The 21,215-nt window shown below is 39.9% G+C and overlaps 1 protein-coding gene across 3 annotated transcripts in view; it reads left to right on the top strand.

The window, feature by feature from the left end:
• The window catches only part of CHRM3 (cholinergic receptor muscarinic 3), a 418,667-nt gene extending 401,387 nt beyond the window's left edge, over window positions 1-17,280 (top strand). For all 3 annotated transcript variants that reach the window (XM_061626389.1, XM_061626390.1, XM_061626392.1), the window contains one exon: window positions 13,378-17,280. In XM_061626389.1, coding sequence (XP_061482373.1) covers window positions 13,397-15,196 — 1,800 coding nt within the window. In that variant the 5' untranslated portion in view covers window positions 13,378-13,396 and the 3' untranslated portion in view covers window positions 15,197-17,280. The remainder of the gene's footprint in view (window positions 1-13,377) is intronic.
• The last annotated feature ends 3,935 nt before the right edge of the window (window positions 17,281-21,215 follow it).

A 21,215-nucleotide genomic window follows, 5' to 3' on the forward strand; every position in this document is an offset into this window, starting at 1 on the left:
GCGGGTGGCAGAGTGTAGGTAGAAGACAGGAGGGACGCTGGCACAAACAGTCTCAGAAATGGAGAGTGAGCAAGTCCTGTACTTCCTCACTGCTTCTTGGCTCTGTTTAGGCTGAAGGCGAGATCTGGGTGGCCTCACAAATAAGAATAATTTTTAAAAGGAGGTGGCAGCGAAGCAGGAGCCAAAAAAGGCAGCCTTTCCTTGCAGCCTTGCTTATTTTTGTTTCATGAAAAGCCCTCTCCTCTAATTCTGAGCAAGGCCGTCATCAGCAGTGACAGTGCGAGGAGACGGGAGTCAGCAATAGTAATCCCTTCTTCCTGGTAGCTCCGCCCTCAGCCTCCTTCAGCATCTGCCATGTGTTTTATAGGCAGATAACTGCTCTCGGTGTGCCTGAAAGACACTCTGCCTCTTCAGCAAAAGTCCTCCCCTCTGGTTTGGAGCAAGGGAGAGGTGCAGTCTGCAGCAGCAGTGGGGAGCAGACAGCATCCCGGGTGGGAAGACTTTTTTTTTTTTTAAAACATTTCTGTACTGTTCATCGCCCTACCAGATTACTTTGCTGCCCCCTGGGGGTCATGCCCCCCCCCAGGTTGGAAACCACTGTGCTATTGCATGTTTACTGCACCACCTAGTGGATACTGCATACCATTAATGTAAGCTTACATTAATATATACCTCAGTGCTTATATTTATAGCTATATATCTAGGCTTCTGCTCATGATTAGGAATCAATGTGGCTAGCTGGTCATAGAGCAAATTAATATAAGCAAGCAGATGGATAACCTCCTTCATTGGCAGCATGTATCTTTGAGAGCCATCAGATTGATTGGCAACCATTAAGTAACAATCAGCTGTTGATTCTGAAACAATCAAAGAATTCCTGCAGTAGCATAACACAAATAGTATCATAGAGAAAGTAGATACAGCCTGTGGTCCAAATATTGTACAAAGGTTAATTATATGTAACTGAAGTATATTTATTAACCATGGCTATCATGCTTCTGATAATTTGCTCTATGTGAGCTGTGAGGCTGCCCATGTTGCCCATTATTTGGTGGAATGACATAATCACAATTTATATGAGATGTTCATGGTGTCCTCTAGAGTATTAGGTAATGGAGTAAATGTATAATACAGAACCACAAGCACAGTAGAAGAGTGGGCTCCTGAAACTGCACACCCAGCTTCAGAGGTGACTTGCCAGAGTGGTGTTATTATTTATTTATTATTTGATTTATATCCTACCCTTCCTCCTAGCAGGAGCCCAGGGTGTTGCTGCTAGAGAGTGGCGTCAGGCAGGATGGAGCAGAGGAGGGGCTGGATTTTGCGTCTGAACCCTTCCCCTTCTAGCATTAATAGATATAGGAACATCAGTTGCTAGATAGTTCTAATAGTTAATCTAATAGTTTACTGTATTTATTTATTTAACCATTTATATGAAAACAATAAGAATACTATAACCAACACTCAATGATATTTCCTAAAACGAGAGAAAAACAAAATGCAACTGTATATCTCAGTTAAAACAGAATAATGCACAAAACACAAAAATTAAAAAGGAGAAGTCAAGAGTCCGGTAAAGCCTAGGTAAACATACACATTTTTAAGAGGTATATAAAGGGCATTCTTGGCTCCATCTCATGAATTACTCAAGGGAGGTTATTCCAGACGGTGGGTGTTACCACCAAGAAGGCTTGCTTCTACATTTTCACCAAATCCAGAGCAGCTTGTCTGGAAAGAATTGGGAAGGATACAAAGAATGGCTGATTGGGCCCCATCCACATTGTACTCATGATTTGCTAAAATAAAAGGGGAACCTGGCATATTTTCTAGAATATGCAATAAATTGTCCTTTGTATAGCACCCAAATTCATTTTAGGACAAATGAGGCAAAAAACAATGTGACATATCTAAATTCATTTCTGGAAGGACTCACTGCAATGTGTTCCAATCATTTAGGAGTGGCTGGAAAGCAGCTCAAAAAAATTAAGAGACAAATGAGTCACAGAACTCCTGGAATATAAAATATGATGTGCTACTCCTGTTTGGTACAGGAGGTGCCAATATTTTTTAATCCATGTACTTAACTTGATGATGGTTTATGGCTTAGATTGATTAACATAACATGTTTCAAAGACGTGTGGTGGTATCATATACTTCATACATTTTGATTAATATTGATAAAACAATGCCAAAGAATGAATGAACAATCATGTTTGATTGCTGAATTATAAGCAATAATGTTTGAGGCTGTGTTTGCCTATAAAATTAAAATAAGATGTTACTTTTAAAAATCAGTATACCATCAGATGTACCTTAATTAAGCATTGAATCTAAACATAAAAATTGGTTTGAGTCCATTTTTATTTGCTCTTTACAGTATTGATTTGGGGCAGTGGTGTTATTTGCACTGCAGCAACAGAAATCAGAGACTTGGATCCTAAGTTTTCACTCCAAGAATGGAAGGAACTTCTGCTCATGAAAGGAGAGCTCTAGTCATGGAAGGATTTATACTTTATTGAGAACTCTTCTTCCATGAATTGAAGCTCTTTCTGTTCATAGACCATAAATAAAGTCTCAGACCTTTTAGGTAGATTATAGAATAATAGAGTTAGAAGGGGCCTAAAAGGCCATTCAGTTAGTTTTTATTATTCAATGTGTGTACAACTTTTTGACAAAAAAAATAATCTGTGATGTAAACTATGGATGCATACTTCAAAAGATTTTTTGTCACTTGTGACAGCCCCATTCTTTTTATTTTCCATTCATTGTTGTCTCATTCGTTTCTCTTTGTTAACATTTCATTCATTTTTCATTTGCTTTTTTGTTTGTGTGTTGATGATAGTGCATCACAGTGGAGATCCACACTATCTACTCTTATCTATAACTTTGGTGTTTTCCATCTAGATAGCATAAACGTTTCAGGTATTACACTACTCTCCTAAGGCATTAGAGCTACCAAGGTTCAGACAGATTGAACAAAGCGCCCCCCCCCATTTAAATGCAATTTAAAAGGAGTGACATCATCTAAGCTTCCCATAATGTTATGCTACAGACTGGACAGTTTTCATAACCCTCTTCAGGAATTTAAAGTGAGTGTGTGAAGAGAGCAACAGGATGGTATTCACAAGCCCTGTCCCCAACACTATAGGAGGCTCTAAATGAGACTTCTAACCACATTCAGCTGAACACTGTTAGAAACCTTTGTACAATCAAAACCACTGCATTATCCGGCTTGCTAGTTGTGCAGAGGCTTCTAATGATGTCAACTCAAAAGTAGTTTAAAGCCCCTGATTTCCCACTCAATACAGGAAGTTTTAGGTTACCTTATAGGATGGAAATGTTGAGTATAGGGTGGTGCACATGCCCCTGCACCCTCTACAAATATCCTCCACCTTTTGCTTGAACACCTAGTAGGTCTCCAGACTTGTAACTTTCAGTGCACTCCAAGATTGCTCTTCCTACTGATTGTTCCAATTTGTTTCCACTTTGCTAAGCAATGCAATAAAATGCCTTTTGTTGTTGTATTCAGGTATGCCTTCTGTGAAAAACAAAGGAAAATAATAGAAATGAAAGGGAGAAATAAAACAAATGGATTCTCATTTGTTTGCCTTTTTTGTTACTATGTTTTCATTGGTTTCTCAGATAAACTAATACGGATATATTCATGTCAGTTTTAACATAAGTACAGCCTGCTGGATTAGGTCAATGGCCCATCTACTCCAGTGTCCTCTTCTCACAGTCATCAACCAGATGCATGTGGAACATTGCAATCAGAACCTGAGTGCAACAGCACTCTCCTCTCCTGCTGTTTTCAGCACCTGGCATTCAGAAGCATACTGCCTCCTACTGTGGAAGTAGAACTTATCCATCAGGATAGCCTTCTCCACCATTAATTTGCCTAATCCTCCTTTAAAGCCATCCAAATTGCCATCACTGCCTCTTGTGGAAGCAAATTCCATACTATGTGCTGTGTGTAGAAGTACTTTCTTTTGTCCGCCCTGAATCTTCCACATTCCTCTTCATTGAATATCCATGAATTCTAGTGTTCTGAGAGAGGCAGAAAAACTTTTCTCTATCTACTTTCTCCATGCCATGCATAAATTTATACACTGCTATCATGCCACCTCTTACTTGCCTTTTATGTAAATTGAAAACCCCCTAATGTTGTAACCTTGCCTCATAGGAGAATTGCTCTATCCCCTTGATCATTTTGGTTGTCCTTTTCTGAACCTTTTCCAAATCTACATTGTCCTTTTTGAGGTGACCCTTTTCAAAAATGAAATGACTGCGCATCCCTAACATTGACCTAGTCAATTTTTAGTGGGATTGTTAGTACTAGTAGTTGCAATGTAGCTATGCCTGTAATAGTGTCTAGCTTCACCTGATGGAAGCAAGAAACAGTCTTAAAACGTCTTGGAGCACCTTTGAGTTTTCCCCTGCCCTTGGGGAAAAGAAGTTCAAAATAGGATTGCTAAGCTTTGAAAGAGATAATTTGGGTATCTGGTCATAGCTCAAGGAAGAAGCCCAGGCAGGTCAAGAGATGGAATACAAGTGAGTCAGAGGATAGCACTTGGGAGTTTAGGGGATCGAGCCAGTCAAGGGACAGAGCCACATGCTCAGGCCCAGTGGTAAAAAGGTGCTTCTCTTTCTCTTGCAGTCAGCTGTTCACTGCAAACTTAGATACTGCTGCCAGCTGCTCACCTCCTTCGATTGCCAGCTGGCCTAACTTTGAGTCTTTCTCTGCTGTTGCTGTCATCCCCAGCCCCAGGGGGGCAAGCAAGCACTGTGTGTATTTATTTATTAAGTATTTATATACCGCCCTCTCACAAAACATGGGAGGTGCACAGGAACATGAAAAACATTTTAAAGCAATACAACAAATAATTTATAATGACTGGCTACTCAAGAGACATTTTAAACAATTGCATAGGCCTGTTGACATAAAAAAAAGCCTTCCAGAAACACCTGAAAGTCAAAAATGAAGATGCCTGTCAAATCGCTACTGGAAGAGTATTCCACACCCTGGGACCAGCAACACTTAATGGCTTCTGGAGCATTTGGCGTAAAGAGCTTGAGGAAGGTTCAACTGGGTGACCAAACTGCAGGGCTGCCCTTGGAAACTATGGGGCTGGCAGTGGTGAGTGGTTAAAGCCAGACAGTATGGTTTCTCATTGCCACCTTCACTGCCTATCCACTGCTGCCACAGTAACCAGGAGCAATGAGGCACCCCAGCCAGGAGTCTCTTGATTCCTGCTTGCAATGGAAAGGCTCTTGAGACAAAATGGCCAGGAGTAGCAATTTGAATTTCCCATGCAGAACCTGTCCAGCACCGCACACACAACACTTTTAGCCTTTTTATTTGTTTGTACTAATATGCACTTGCCACTGTATTTTGATTTTATATTCACTAATAGATAGTTTAAGAATGTACCTATAGCCAATAGATATTTCTATCAAACTTTTAAAAGCAGGGAGATTGGGCATCTATAGTGAATGCACAAGGGGAGCTGGAGACCTGACCTCCTCTCTGAGATATTGTACTGCCCTACGTATTTGTAAAAATGCAAACACCATTTGAGTTGGTCTTTCACAGTCCAATCCACTTCCTGTGTAGCTTGGAAGAATTTGGTAACATGTGCCTCTGACCATATGGGGAGTGGTAGCAACACCTGCAATCAGCCCAGATAACAGAAACAAGACATGTATTGTGCTGATCTTGTTTTAGCAAGGAAAGGGAAGGAAAAGGCAGGTCTGATCATTTGGATACTTGTTGAGTTCAATGGGATTTACACCCATGAAATCATGATTAGGATAGGAGGGGGAGGGGAAGAGATTGGATGGGCAGGTACTGGGCAGAGGGAAAGTCCCTTTCCTTTCCAAAAGAAAGACACTGAACTGTATCATTGTTTTTCAGGGTTTCCCCCACCTTTTAATTCTACAGCAGGCACATATCATTTCCCACCCAAATTTAAATCAAAGCTGTCCCTGGCTACATCCACACTAGAGCTTTATTCCACTTTAAACAGTCATGGCATCCCCTAAAGAATTCTGGGAAGTATAGTTAGTGAAGAGTGCTGAGAGTTGCAAGGAGATGCCTTATTCCCCTCACAGATCTTCAGAAGAGGAGCTGATTGTTAAACCACTCTGGCCACTGAAGCTCTGTGAGGGGAATAGGAGTCTCCTAACAACTCTCAGCACCCTTCACAAATTATACTTCCCAGGATTCTTTGGGGGAAGCCATGACTGTCTAAAGTGAAATAAAGGTGTGGCATGGGTGTGACCCCCTGATTAGCCAAACCAAACAGCGGTGAGTCTGGCTGACAGTTGGTTCTCACTGAGCATGTCCGTGCTTATCATTGACTCCAATGTTAAATTTCTTAAATGAATTAAAAATCAGCCAGGCATTGTTTTAAACTTTTAAACTGCAGAAGATGAAGGTCAGAGTATGGGGCAAGGTCAGTAATAGGATTACATGCACTCTGTGAACATGGCTGGTTTTTAATTAATTTCAACAAATTAGGAGACCACTGACAGAAAAAAGTCCAATAGGGGTCTGGATTTTTTCTCTCTTGTTTTACACTTTGAATTCTCAATTCTCTTTGAGTGTTTTGTGTATTGCCATGAAAACTTAAAGGGTTGTTAAGCAAGTGTTCAGGACTATAAGTTTTGTAATGTTTTGTTTGGAAATGAGCTTATGGGAAGCCGCAGAATGGCATGAGGGTATTTTCAATTTAACATTGCGGAATGCAAAATATCCATGCTGGCTATAGTATACAGCCACTCTTGTGGCTGAATAATATTTCCAAGTTTGCCAATCCTTGTGTGTGCACACACATGCGTGCTTGTGTGTGTTCAAGGCAGAAAGAGAGAGGAAGTGGGGAAGGAGAGGGTGTAATTGTCAGTTGAGAAGTGATAAGTTTCAATATGGTTTTAATATAAGGCAATAATTTATTTCTGTTTTTGTAAACCTAACTTGGTATAATATACTTTTTTAAAAGTGTTGTTCCTCTCTTCTATGTCCTTCATCTCTTTTAAAAATGGTTGTAGCTTTTATAGTAAGGGCTTCTGATCTGTTAAAAAAGGGGGGGACTTGCATCACTAAATTGTTCATACACTAGCTCTTGTGCATGAGCCTGGTGCCCATCTCTCTGTAGCAGATGTGCTCCAACTTTGAACATTTTGCTGTACTCTCAGGTTGGTTTCCCTTCATCCCATTAATATTAAAATTGCCTGTGTGTCTTAATGCAAAGTTCGAGGATTACCTACTGCAGCTATTGCATACACAAACAAAAAAACTCCAGATACATAAAGGACAGCTATATGCTCCAGTCATTCTTAATCAGTGTAGAGCAGGAAGGGTTCGAATCATAAGAGGTAAACATGATAATGATGTATTCTAAACATGATAATGATGTATTTCTAAATGGGGCTAATATGTAACTAGAATAATGAATGACCATTTTTCTTCAATTCTAGAGTCATGTCTTGCTATAGAGCGAAAATCAGAAAATATTATCTTGCCAGAGTTTTAACACAACATGCATGTTATCAATGCAATTTATAATATTTTCCCTAGCTCACCATTTTAAATTCTGCAGTGTTTCACCTACTTCATCTAGATAACAGCAGAGACAAAACAGAAATATAAGCTTGTCAATTATTTCACCTTTACAGCGAGATCAGATCTTGAATACTAAGTCTGCAGTTACCAATTTTGTGCTTTGTTTGGGCAAGTGTCCAAGACTGTCTGTACAATTGACTCCAACTTTATGGGAAAGGAGCACTGAGCATTTTGAGAGCAGGGGGGGAAAAGGTGTGGAGGTTTAAAGGAGAAGGAAGGGCTGTGGGTTTACAAAGCCCCACACAGTATGAAAACAAAAGAAATGACAATAATATTCCACATATATGTAAAGTTGATTTAAGGGAGCTTCCTACACACACACACACACACACACACACACATACACACACACAGAAAGAGAGAGACAGAGAGGGAGGGAGGGAGGGAGGGAGGCAATTACTTCAAGCTTTGCCAGAAATGGGTAATGAGGCGTTTGCTGCAGCAGGTACCACCACTTTCCCAGATACAAGCTGTGTGTTTTCTTTTCTTTCTTTCTTTCTTTCTTTCTTTCTTTCCTTTCTTTCTTTCTTTCTTTCTTTCTTCAACTTTTTTGGGGGATTCATGTTTGATTCTCCTTTAGTATATCTTTCTTCCCTTTGCTTTTATTGGAATTTGGGAGAGAGAGTGAGAGAGCAGTGATATGCAGAAATGAATAGTTTGGTAAGACTGGTGGTTGAAAGAATAAAGAAACTTAAGGTTTATTACTCCTAGGAAATAGCCATTCAGACTTCAGTCATACATGTGGGCCATTATGGAATCACGAAGTTAACACTAACCCTAACTGAAAAGGAGGAAGGAAAATAAAATGCACATCAACAAGCAGTTACTAAAGAAGGAACCGGCAAGGGAAGCATAGGTTCCCTTTCTTTCGATTGATCCCCCACTGGTTCGTGTTGCTTGTTACAAGCATTGGTGCTTTACTCCTAACACCTTTTACTTTTTTAAAACAAACAAACAAGCAAGTGTTTTAATTTACATTTACCACAGCATGGTGGGAGTAATTCATTTTAACTCTTTGTCATAGTGTCAGATTTGATAAATTCCTCTTCATTTTCCTTGCAGTATTTGCAATATCCCATTTTAAAAGGCCTTCCTGTGCCCTTCTCCCTCTCTATGTGATCATATTTTAGATCATTTTCTCTGTTCTTTCACATATCTTCATATGCTTCTTTGCCAATTTACCCCATCTCTTGATCTCTATGACTGGACTGATCTCAGGAGAGCTTTAAACTAAATCCTAAGGAGGAGAGACATATAAACTTGGCGGTAATGATTAACAAAGGCTTGTGCACAGTAAGAGGAACTGAGGGAACACCTCAAACGGGCCCCAGCAATGGTCTTCATAAAAGTATAGGGAGGAAGCCAGACCATAAATCACATGGTCTTCAATGTCTATGTACTAATGCCCAGAGTATGGGAAACAAACAGGACAAATTTGAACTCAACACAGGAGAGTAAATACGACTTGACAGGCATAACTGAAACTTGATGGGATGACGCCTGTGACTGGAATACAGCAACTGAAGGTTATAACATGAACAGGAGGAATAGAAAGGGAGGTGGAGTTGCACTATATGTTAAAAATATATATCCCTGCACAGAAATACAGGAGGATGAGCTTTGTAGCTCCACCGAGAGTATCTGGATTAAAATTAATGGGGCAAGGAATAAAAGAAACATGGCAGTTGGAGTCTACTACTGATCACCCAATCAAGGAGGAGACGAGGATGCAACTTTTGCAAAGCAAATTGCCAGTGTTTCAAGGAGGCATGATGTAGCAGTAAAGGGGGACTTCAGTTACTCCGATATCTGCTGGGAGACAAATTCTGCCAAACACGGCCCCTCCAAGAAACTCCTGACTTGTGTTGGAGATAAGAAAGTGGAGGAAGTAACTAGAGGATCAGGTATCCTTGACTTCATTCTAACTGATAGAGATGACTTGGTGGATGAAGTGGCAGTTATGGGAACTCTGGGGGGAAATGACCATGCTATACTTGAGTTCTTTATTTTAAAGGAAGCAAAACCTGAGAGTAGCCATACACGTACTTCAGGAAAGCTGATTTGAATAAACTCAGAACATTGGTAAGTTAGGTTCCATGGCAAGCGACCCTAATGAAAAAAGGAGTCCAAGATGAATGGGAGTTTGTAAAGAGGAAGTTCTAAAGGCAAAATGGCAAACAATTCTGTCAAGGAAAAAGGGGGAAGATAGCAGAAGAAGCCAATATGTCTTCAAAGAACCTTAGAGATGACCTGAAAACAAAAAGGACACATACAGGAAGTACAAGGAAGGCCAGACCACAAAGGAAAAATACAGACAGTTAGCACGGAATTGCAGAGATGGCGTCTGGAAGGATAAAGCTGAGAATAAGAGGAGGTTAGCAAGAGATGCCAAAAGCAACAAAAAGTTTTCTTCAGGTACATCCATAGTAAAAAACATAGTGAAAAAAGAAATGGTGGTACAGCTACTCAGTGAGGATGGCAAAATGATAACAGATGACAAAAGGCAGAAGTGCTCAATTCTATGACCCTCCTGGGAAATGTGAAGTTGAAAGGGCAGGATTGCAGATTGAGATTGATAGACAAATGGTCAAGGAATACCTAATCACTTTGAACAAGTTCAAATCTCCAGGGCCCGATGAACTGCATCCTAGAGTATTGAAGGAACTGGCAGAAGAACTCTCAGAACCATTGTCTATTATCTGTACAAAATCGTGGCAGATGGGTGAAGTTCCAGATGACTGGAGGAGGGCAAAAAGGAGGAACCTAGGAACTGCAGACCAGTCAGCCTGACATCGATCCCCGGGAACATTCTGGAGCAGATTATAAAGCAGTCATTCTGTAAGCACCTTGAAAACAATGCAGTGATTAGTAAAAGCCAACATGGTTTTATCAAGAACAAATCCTGCCAGACTAATCTTATCTCCTTTTTTTGATTGAGTAATCTCCCTGGTAGATGGTGGGAATGCTGTGAACATAATATATCTCGACTTTAGCAAAGCTTTCCACAACGTGCCCCTTGATATTCTGATCTGTCAGCTAGCTAATTGTGGGCTGGATCAGGTGGATCCACAGTTAGCTACATAATCTCAGTCAAAGAGTGCTTATCAATGGTTCCTTCTCAAATTAGGGGAGATAACGAGTGGAGTACTGCAGGGCTTGGTCCTGGGCCCAGTGTTCTTCAACATATTTTATTAATGACTTGGATGGGGAGGTGAAGGGAATGCTTATCAAATTTTCAGATGATACAAAATTGGAGGGATAGCTAATACCTTGGAAGACAGAAACAAAATTCAAAGGGATCTTGATAGGCTGGAGCATTGGGCTGAAAACAACAGAATGAAAGTTAACAGGGATAAGTGCAAAGTTCTACAACTAGGAAAAAGTAAACATATGCACAGTTATAAGATGGGGGATACTTGGCTCAGCAATACTACATGCGAGAAGGATCTTGGGATTGTTGTTGATCGTAAGCTAAATATGAGCCAACAGTGTGATGTGGCTGCACAAAAGGCAAATGCTATTTTAGGCTGCATTAACAGAAGTATAATTTCCAAATTGTGTGAAGTATTGGTTCCCCTCTATATGGCACTGGTTAGGCCTCATCATCAGTACTGCATCCCGTTCTGGACACCACTTTAAGAAGGATGCAGAGACAAACTGGAACAGGTTCAGAGGAGGGCAACGAGGATGATCAGGAGACTAGAAACAAAGCCCTATGAGGAGAGACTGAAACAATTGGGCATGTTTAGCCTTGAGAAGAGAAGACTGAGGGGAGATATACTAGCACTCTTCAAATACTTGAAAGGTTGCCACACAGAGGAGGGCCAGGATCTCTTATTGATCGTCCCAGAGTGCAGGACACAGAATAATGGGCTCAAGTTACAGATTTCAATTAAACATCAGGAAAAACATCCTAATTGTTAGAGCAGTATGAAAATGGAACCAATTACCTAGGGAGGTGGTGGACTGTCCCGCACTGGATGCCGTCAAGAGGCAGCTGGACAGCCACCTGTCGGGAATGCTTTGATTTGGATTCCTGCATTGAGGAAGGGGTTGGACTCGATGGCCTTTTAGGCCCCTTCCAATTCTACAATCCTTTGACTCTATGATTTTAAGATTCCATCTGTTGAAATGTACCATGTTTGAAGTAGTGATATCAGGGCTTTTTTGGGAGGAAGGGTGAGATACAAATTAATAAAATAAATAAATAAAATATAAATGCTCTGTGGTATTTGATCTGGGAAGGCTGTTTCCTGTGCAGGTCATTGGGATATTGTAGGCATCATTATGATCATGCAGTCTCTCTCCTTGGTAATTGCTCATCAAATTATAATTCCAACATATTTGTGAACTCTTTTTCCTGTTTCTGTACCAGTATAGAGATACTTATTTTCTCCATGTATTGGTGCCACTTCTTCCCTTCATTTTACTGCTGCAATCCCAGTTGACCTTTCTGTCTTCACTCAGACAATTATCCTCACATTAGAATTTCTGTATTTATGTTTATTAAATTATTTGTATTTTAGGGTAGATACCCTCACAGGGTTGTTTCCATAATAAAATGAAGTACAATAATCAATCAAATAACAAATCCAGACCATTACAAAAATATTAAAACACACATAAATATACTAACCACATTATTTCCTTCAATAATATTTGTCTATTATTAAGTTTATATCCCTTGTTATATATAAATAATACTAGTTTCTTTCAATTTGCTACAGATGAAACTGGATAGATTTCCACGCATTGGTTTTAACCTTTTTACCTTTATATATACCTTTCTACCTGAAATGTATTTTGGAGCACTAAATTCTGGCAGAGTATTTTCAAGATCCTGTGGGATGGACCAGTACTGTCATTCCACTGGCAGAATCCAAATATATCGTAATTAAAAGGCTGTTGCAAGGACTGAACTTGAAATATTTGAGTCTGACCTGGGGATGGAATCTGAAAGTGTGTGAGGTGGGAATTGGTGTTAAATCTAAAATAATCTTTGAAGAACGATCTTTTAGTCTGAAAAATGGAAATGGACTGCCTTCAAGTCAATTCCGACTTATGGCGACCCTATGAATAGGGTTTTTATGGTAAGCGGTATTCAAAGGTGGTTTAACATTCCTTCCTCTGAGGGTGAGAGGCAGTGACTGGCCCAAGGTCACCCAGTGAGCTTCATGGCTGTGTGGGGATTCGAACCCTGGACTCCCAGGTTGTAGTTCAGTACTCTTAACAACTACGCCACACTTTCTGTTTTAGTCTAGATGAACAGAAACGATGTTCATGTCTTATTTTCAGGAAAATAGTGCAATATGTGTGAAAGGGATTATCATAGACTGCGCATATGTGTCAATATTTTAAACAGTGTTTTGGTATAGTATACCACCTAATCATTATATAATAATTTTCCTTTCAGTTACCAACTAATGAATTGTTGCCATGTCCATATATTTTCCTAAGTCTTGAAATATCCCAAATCTTGTGTCCAATGAGCCATGAAATGTTTTACCTCTTCAGAGTCACAATGATATTCTAACAGCAGTTTTACATTTTTAGGCAGCAAGTAGTTTTTGTTATTTGTTGTTATTTTCCCAAATTGTGTTAAGTCTCTCAGCTGAAAATGTTGCTCCTGCAACCATGACACACATTTTGATATCTGCAGATACTCATCTAATAGTAATTGGTATGGTGGTGTAAGCAGAAAAGTAACAAATCTTATTTATTTTTCTCTTCTCTTTCTCCTCCACCTCCCCTTGTAGAATATGTCAGAACGTCACAATGGTCCCATCTAGCAACAGTACAGTCTCCTCCTTGGTTTCAAATGTGAGCTCCTCCTGGATTCAAGACTCCCAAAGAATAGGGCTTCCCAGTGATGCATCATCATTCACTAGCAGCCATGGTCCCTCCCAAACAAACGAGAGCTTCTCCTTCACCACTGTGGATATGACCAATGGATCACAAATTCCTCCTGATCCTCTGGGTGGACACACTGTCTGGCAAGTTGTCTTGATTGCTCTCCTCACTGGCATAATTGCCCTGGTGACCATCATAGGAAACATCCTAGTGATTGTGGCATTTAAAGTCAATAAACAGCTGAAAACTGTTAACAATTATTTCTTGCTAAGTCTTGCTTGTGCAGATTTGATAATTGGCATTATTTCCATGAACCTTTTCACCACATATATAATCATGGACCGCTGGGCTTTGGGAAACTTGGCCTGTGACTTGTGGCTCTCCATTGACTATGTAGCTAGCAATGCCTCAGTCATGAATCTGCTGGTCATAAGTTTTGACAGATACTTTTCCATCACTAGGCCACTTACCTACAGAGCAAAACGAACAACCAGAAGGGCTAGGGTGATGATTGGCTTAGCTTGGGTCATCTCATTTATCCTTTGGGCCCCTGCTATTCTGTTCTGGCAGTATTTTGTTGGGGAAAGAACTGTTGGTGTAAACGAATGTCACATCCAGTTCCTAACCGAACCTGTAATCACTTTTGGCACTGCCATAGCTGCCTTTTATTTGCCAGTCACCATTATGAGTATTTTGTACTGGAGAATATACAAGGAGACAGAGAAGCGTACCAGAGAATTAGCAGGACTCCAGGCCTCTGGCAGTGATGCTGAGGCAGCACACTTTGTCAATCAAACAGGCAGCTCTAGAAGCTGCAGCAGCTATGAGCTGCAACAGCAGAACACAAAACGCTCCAACAGAAGAAAATACAGAGGCTGTCACTTCTGGATGACATCAAAGAGCTGGAAACCAAGCCCAGATCAGGTTGATCAGGAGCACAGCAGCAGTGACAGTTGGAACAACAATGATGGCAATGTGTCTCTTGAGAACTCTGCCTCGTCTGATGAAGATGACATTGCCTCTGAGACCAGGGCCATCTATTCCATTGTACTGAAGCTTCCAGGGCATAGCACTATTCTAAACTCTACAAAACTACCCTCATCAGAAGACCTGCACGGGTCAGAAGATGAACTGCAGAAGTTGGACACAGAGTCCAAGGACAGGAAGCCTAAAAACCTGCATCCACAAAAGAGTATGGAAGATGGAAACTTACAGAAGAGCTTTCCTAAGCTTCCAGTTCAACCAGGATCAGCAATACATATGGGAAAGGCTTCTGATGACATTTCAACAGGATCTAAAGCAACTGCTGCCTTGCCTTTGTCATTCAAGGAAGCCACCCTGGCCAAGAAGTTTGCCTCAAAGACAAGAAGTCAGATCACCAAGAGAAAACGAATGTCACTCATCAAAGAAAAGAAAGCTGCACAGACACTCAGTGCCATTTTGTTTGCCTTCATTATCACCTGGACCCCATACAACATCATGGTCTTGGTAAATGCCTTTTGTAATAAATGTATACCCAAAACATTTTGGAACCTGGGGTACTGGCTTTGCTACATCAATAGCACAGTGAACCCTATGTGCTATGCATTATGTAATAAAACATTCAGAACGACTTTCAAGATGTTACTGCTGTGTCAGTGTGACAAACGTAAACGGCGTAAACAACAGTACCAGCAGAGGCAGTCTGTCATTTTTCATAAGAGGATTCCCCAGGAAGCTTCATAGAATAGTATTTTTTAACAATGGAAATAAATATTAAAGGGATTGCAGGAATGGAAGGGAGGGTGGTTGCCAGAGCCAACTACAAATATTTCATCTTCAATATGAGAAAGGAGTCGCCTGGTGTATGTATCTATCTTTTTAATACTTCCTGTTTAATGAAACTATTTAAGCCGTATTAAGCAAAAACAAACTACTTGCAAAGGTTTTTACTAAGGAACAATCAGACCTCTGAAGGTTTCCCTATAAAAGTCCAAGAAGTTGCAGTGCAATTATGAAAGCAGTTAGTGATCTAGCCTACTCTCCAAATATAAATCCATTCTGGGATCTCAGGTTAGCATATGTAGCTAGCTGAAGTCACAAATTGGATGGATCAATCAAAACAAAATGTGTGTGTGCATTCTAAACAATATATAGGTTGCCCCAAGATTCCCATCCTTGCCTCTTTTGGATGTAATGTCAATTATTGTGGCTCAAGTTATTAAGGAACCTGTGCAAGAACATTCCAGGCACTCAGAACCTGCCGTCTGTTTACCAGGAAATAACATGCCTGTCATTCTAGGCACAACCTAACATGATTGTCGAATGTAAGTAACACAAGGGGCCTTGAAAATCATTTTTCAGCTTGTGTTTATTTTTTATTCATTTTGGAATTTTGGCTTCTCCTTGAAGCGGCAAACCCCACATAATAAATATGTACAATAATGTAGAACATCAGAAGGGCCCTGTTTTATGATTGACACAGTTTTACCTATTGTGCCCCATCCTGGAATTGCTTTGTGATGAAGGGCAGGTTAGAAATATTTTTAAATAAATAAGGGCACGAACTATATCCACGCATTTCTACAATGGAATTTTCATGTATATTTTTCATATAGAGAGATGTATTTTGAAGAGCTCACAATCTATTAACTGGAGAGGTGAAGCAATATGCAGGTGATAGGATCCTTATTAATATTTAATTTAACAGAGAATATGGAATACTGGGAACTACAGTCTTCACAGGCTGTACTTCTGCATCAAATGTGAATGTCAGATGGACCTTCAGCCTGGTTCTCAGACTTGGATTGTGCTAGTACACCCAGTGTAGCTCTGGGAGCGTCCAGGCTGTTTAGAAGTTCAACATGGCTTCTTTGCAGATTAGGGAGTCCCACCCATTCTGCTGCTTTGGTGGTGGAAAAGAGGGGCCAAGGGGGAGGTTTGTGGGTAGCACCAAGCAGAAGACATGTGTTTATTCTGAGGTATTTGTTCAAGGGTCTAGAGAAGACAAAAAGTCTATGTAATAAAGATATCACTTCTCTCCAGCTGGCTATGTCAGGCAGGCTCCTAGTCAGGCTGCACCAGGAGACCTCAGAACCAGTGTCTGTCTCTGTTTTCTGCACATTTATAAAGTGTTTTTAGAAATGGGGAAAAATAATTATGTATTTAAAGAAACAGACTTGGCACTTTCCAAAATGCTTGTCAATTTTGAAAGTTTCTGTTGTTATTATTGTTGTTGTTATTGTTGTTACAACCAGTAGTGGAAACTTCACGTTTGTGCAGTACAATGTCCCAAATTAATGTAAGTAGTCTGCTATTTTAAATAGCTAAGCACCTTCTGAGAAAGGCAAAAAAGGGCTTTAATATATAGAGATGAGATGTGAGCAGTGATGATTCCTGGTATTTATAACATGGTCAGTACCAGAGATCTTGGACGCAACCCACAGTGCTCTGATGCAACTCCCATTCACTCAGTGATGCTTGCACAGGAGATGTTCCAAGTGGCTTGTGCCTGTGCTGTTCTTTGTAAAAGTCAAGACTTCCCTGAGGAAAGGACTATAATTTAATGCATAGTTTAAGATCAGATTTATTTACATTTTGAAAGGTAATTTTGTATATGATGCTTTTTGTGGAGGTTCCCCCCTTTCCCCCCCCTTTTTGACCTGATACTCAGATTTAACAAGATTAAAAATACACCTTCCTTTATGAAAAGGGGAATCAGTGTTGTGAACACAGAACTGGTATAAAAGCTGCTTTTGTATTCAGTGTGAGATGGTGTTTACAGACGATTTTGACAACAGTGGAAGTATATTAAATAGTGTCTGTGTATTTGAGCTATTTAATTTTGTGTTATGTTTATATGAAGAAATATTTATACATAAATGCCACCAAAATGTTTTATTTAAATGTTGATAAATATTGCTCTTTAGTCTTCAACTGTAATGTCCTTTAAAAACAAATCATAAAGGTGTTCTTGAGAAATGAACAGCTTTCAGGTCTATGCATCACTGATTGTAGTAGCTTGCATTTGTGTGCATTGAAAAAAATTACCTTTTATTGCACTCCACAAACATAGACTAATCTCATTACTAAGGTGACTTGAGAGAAAGAGACTATGCCTTCACACGCTCACAAGTCACCACACTAGGCAAGACAGATGTAGCTGCCATGCACTTCAGAAGATGACTGAGGGGAAACAGATTAGGATTTTTGCATCAGTAGAGCTCCTGGGAGCTGTATGACAATGTATATTCAATCGGATTAGCATTTTCCACCATAGAAAACATTGTTGGGAAAGAGAGCAGCTACTTCCAGGAAAAAAAGGTTGGAACTCTAAAAAAGAGGGGGATTTTGTTTGTCACTTTTAAGGAACCAAGTGCTTAGGTCTACTGGCACGTATGGGGTCGGGGGGGGGGGAATGGCACATTGCTTTAGAGGCCAGGCCCACAAGCTAGTTAATTAGGACAGCTTAGATACCATTGTGTAGAAAAGAGGCTTATAAATTTAAATAACAAATAAATAAAATACAAAATGGGACATGTCTCAGTGATCTTCAGAGAATTTCAAAATTGTACTTCAGACTGAATAGCAGATCTGCTTTGTTTGTTTTTTAAACCACATGCTACCAAAGACACTTTGGTACCAAAGACATATAAAATGTTCATACTGTTTACACCTAAAAAGCCAAGTACATATTATACACAAACAAACCTCTTTTTTTAAAAAAAGGTGGAATTTGGAGCAGAGAAGCATCATGGGGACAGGAGGTTACAAATTGCCCCCTAAGCAATCCCTCCCTTGCAGGATTCCAAATTTGTCTGTATCTTGACCAAAGGCAAGTCATGGATTTTGATCCACATAGGCCAGTGGTATGGTTCAAAGGTTGAAAACAGAAAAAGAGAATGCAACAGAAGATGGCAGAAAATGCCACACTGACCATAAGAACTATTTTTAACAGGCAGATGTGTATATAGCCACTGACTGAGAGGACATTTTGCCTCCTGTCTCTGATAGTGCAAAACGTCAATGGGCACAGATATATGTGAGCAAACAAAATGTGCTTCCTCCTGTATGTTCTTGCGGCTCTTTAGGAAGACAAGATTTTTACATTATGAACCAGAAATCTTGATGTATTTCTTAAGAACTGAAAGGTATTTCATTGCTCAAGTTGACCTTTCGACTATTGTTTGAACATTTATATGCATACATACATACATACATACATATATATATATATAGCCATATTATTATCTTTTGCTATTTGATAAATACAATTTCCTCTAGCAGATTTGAGGAATCCAGAATACAACAAGGAGGCTATCTTGCATACTGTTGATTTCTTGATGAGATATTTTTTTAAAATCAAAATTTAGCATTTTTGCCAAAACAGCTTGTCGCCACTGTTTACACAAAAGGAGCAAACATGTGAGGATTGTTTTCAGATAAAAATAAATAAATCTGATGTTTGATGTGTGAAAATGTCTGCAAATATCATTTATTATTGTAGTGTAATTATACAATGTTAAACGGCTTCTTGATGGAACAGTGGCATTCTAAGGAAAAAACTGTGCTGTATTTTTATTGTATGAGTATGCCCGTGTGTCTGTTTCTGTTGGTAGGAAGCTGACAGCCTAGTCCATCATGGTACAGGTATGCTCAGTTTCACTAGTACTCTCTTATTCAGGAAGGACTCAGTATTCACAATCCCGTCAGGAATACAGTTCCAAGAGTGCCCTAGCATTAGAGTCTGGCTCCAGAAAAAAGTTGCTATATCTCTGAGCAACTTATGAGCTGTAGCCTAATGCTAATACAGATTGGAAATATTCTTTTGAGAAATTTATAGTATAAAAGAAGCATCCCATGATAGCTAAATTTTATTTCCTTCCCACTTGGCCTTTCTCACACTCTGTTAGCTATAGAAGTGATAGTGCCAATGTAATATGACTTTTTAATAAGAATTGCTGGCACAAAACCTACACTGATACCTTGATGACTTCTCTCACCAGGCAAGAGCAACCCAAGGAGCCTTCGGGTGGCTGATATTGGCATAGTGAATCAGGCTGACAAGGAGCATATACATATCGAAATTTATAGCACATTTAGTTCTGTCTGCATGTATAAGCACAACCCCCTGTATGCATGCATCAAATTGGGGTTCAAAGAGTAGCAGCCCCTATGGGATGGCAGTTGAAGCACAAACACTCTGTAATTGCTACAACTGTGTAGTAGGGCTGTGCTCTGTCTTCGGCTGAGATCCAAGGCAAATCAGGTCTCTTCAGAGGCATTTGAGCCTTGGCTGAGTTGGGTTCAGTCAGCCATGGATCATTATGGGTGAGTTTGGATGTCCCAGAGCAATCCGTGGCTGTCGAGGGATGGGACATAGGGCAGGAAGAAGAGGCAGGGACAGCAAGAAAACAAGGCCAAGTCCTACCTCAGATCCCCAGCTGGTCTTCCTGCAGAAGGTACCCCTTGCTTCCGACCTGCCTGCCACCTCCCCCCTCCACCCCCAACAGGATGAATCCCTTGGCAATTCTGCATGGTAAAGGGGATTCTGTGCATGTGGCTTTCCTAAAGGAAAGTCACTTGCTCAGCATCACCGGTGCAGAATTGCCTCCAGAAGGGTTGCTAGATCTCCAGTTTTGCCCAAAGACTCCGGTTTTGGGGGATCCTATCTAGGTCTCTGGGTGAGTCACCTTAATCTCCAGATGCCTAGCTTTCATTTTTTAAAAAATTAAGTTTATAGGTGGTCTGGTTCAAAAGATATAAACTAGAATGTTAGCCGCCATCTCTATCCCACAAATTCTGTTAGTACCGGCTGCTCTAATCCCTGATATTTCAGGTTTTTAGCCAATAAGTTAAGTCAGGGTTGTGATTTACAAGATTTTTTGACCGCAGGCAATAGCTAAACCCACAGTTTCCTTTTCCTGCTTGTCTCACATCAGGAATTCAGTATATATATATTGCTTTCAGCAGCATAAAGAGTACTTTCTCTGTACAGGATTAAGACTTGCTTCTGAGTAAACATGCATCGGATTGCACTACAACAGAAGATCACAGCAGGATCTTGGTAGGCATAAAAGTATACATGCAGGGTTTTTTTAATTATTTGAAAAAAATGGCATATACATTTTACATTTCAAATATTTTTTGAACAGAAGTTTTAAAAAGTGTACATGCTACAGTGATATACTTTTCTAATTAAGGAGTCAAACAAGTTTAAATTTTACTGGACTGTTGAAGATGGCAGTTTTTGTCTTATTCATAACCTGTTTTGAAAACCTTCCCAATATGAAGCTTTTCTGGGGGTAAAGCTACAACACTAATTCCGCATACCTGGGAGCTAACCCCACTGAATTCAGTAGGACTTCCTTTTGAGCAGACATGGTTAGGATTGTGCTGAAAATCAATGGGACTTTTGAGTGAACATAGAAAAGGATTGTGTTGTAAATCTTTCTCCTTTTTTTTTAAGAAGCTAGGCAGGGGTTACTTAGGAGTCACTGCTTTTATTTGGCAGGAAACTAATACTTTTTTTAAAAAAATGTTCTGCAATGGCCAACTGGTTTTAATAAACTATTATATGGGGTGAATGTATTTTTACATCTCCAGTGTGTGTGTATATGGAATACTTCCAACAACCCTGTAAGGTAGGGTTGGAAACCAAGGCAGCTCACAACAAGAAATAAAGCCATTTAAAGTCCAATAACCATAAAACAAGCATAAAACAGTTGCAAAACAGCTTAAAGTGGCATGATTCCAAATTTTGGAT

This window comes from Rhineura floridana, chromosome 4, assembly GCF_030035675.1.
Source record: "Rhineura floridana isolate rRhiFlo1 chromosome 4, rRhiFlo1.hap2, whole genome shotgun sequence".
Lineage (NCBI taxonomy): Eukaryota > Metazoa > Chordata > Lepidosauria > Squamata > Rhineuridae > Rhineura > Rhineura floridana.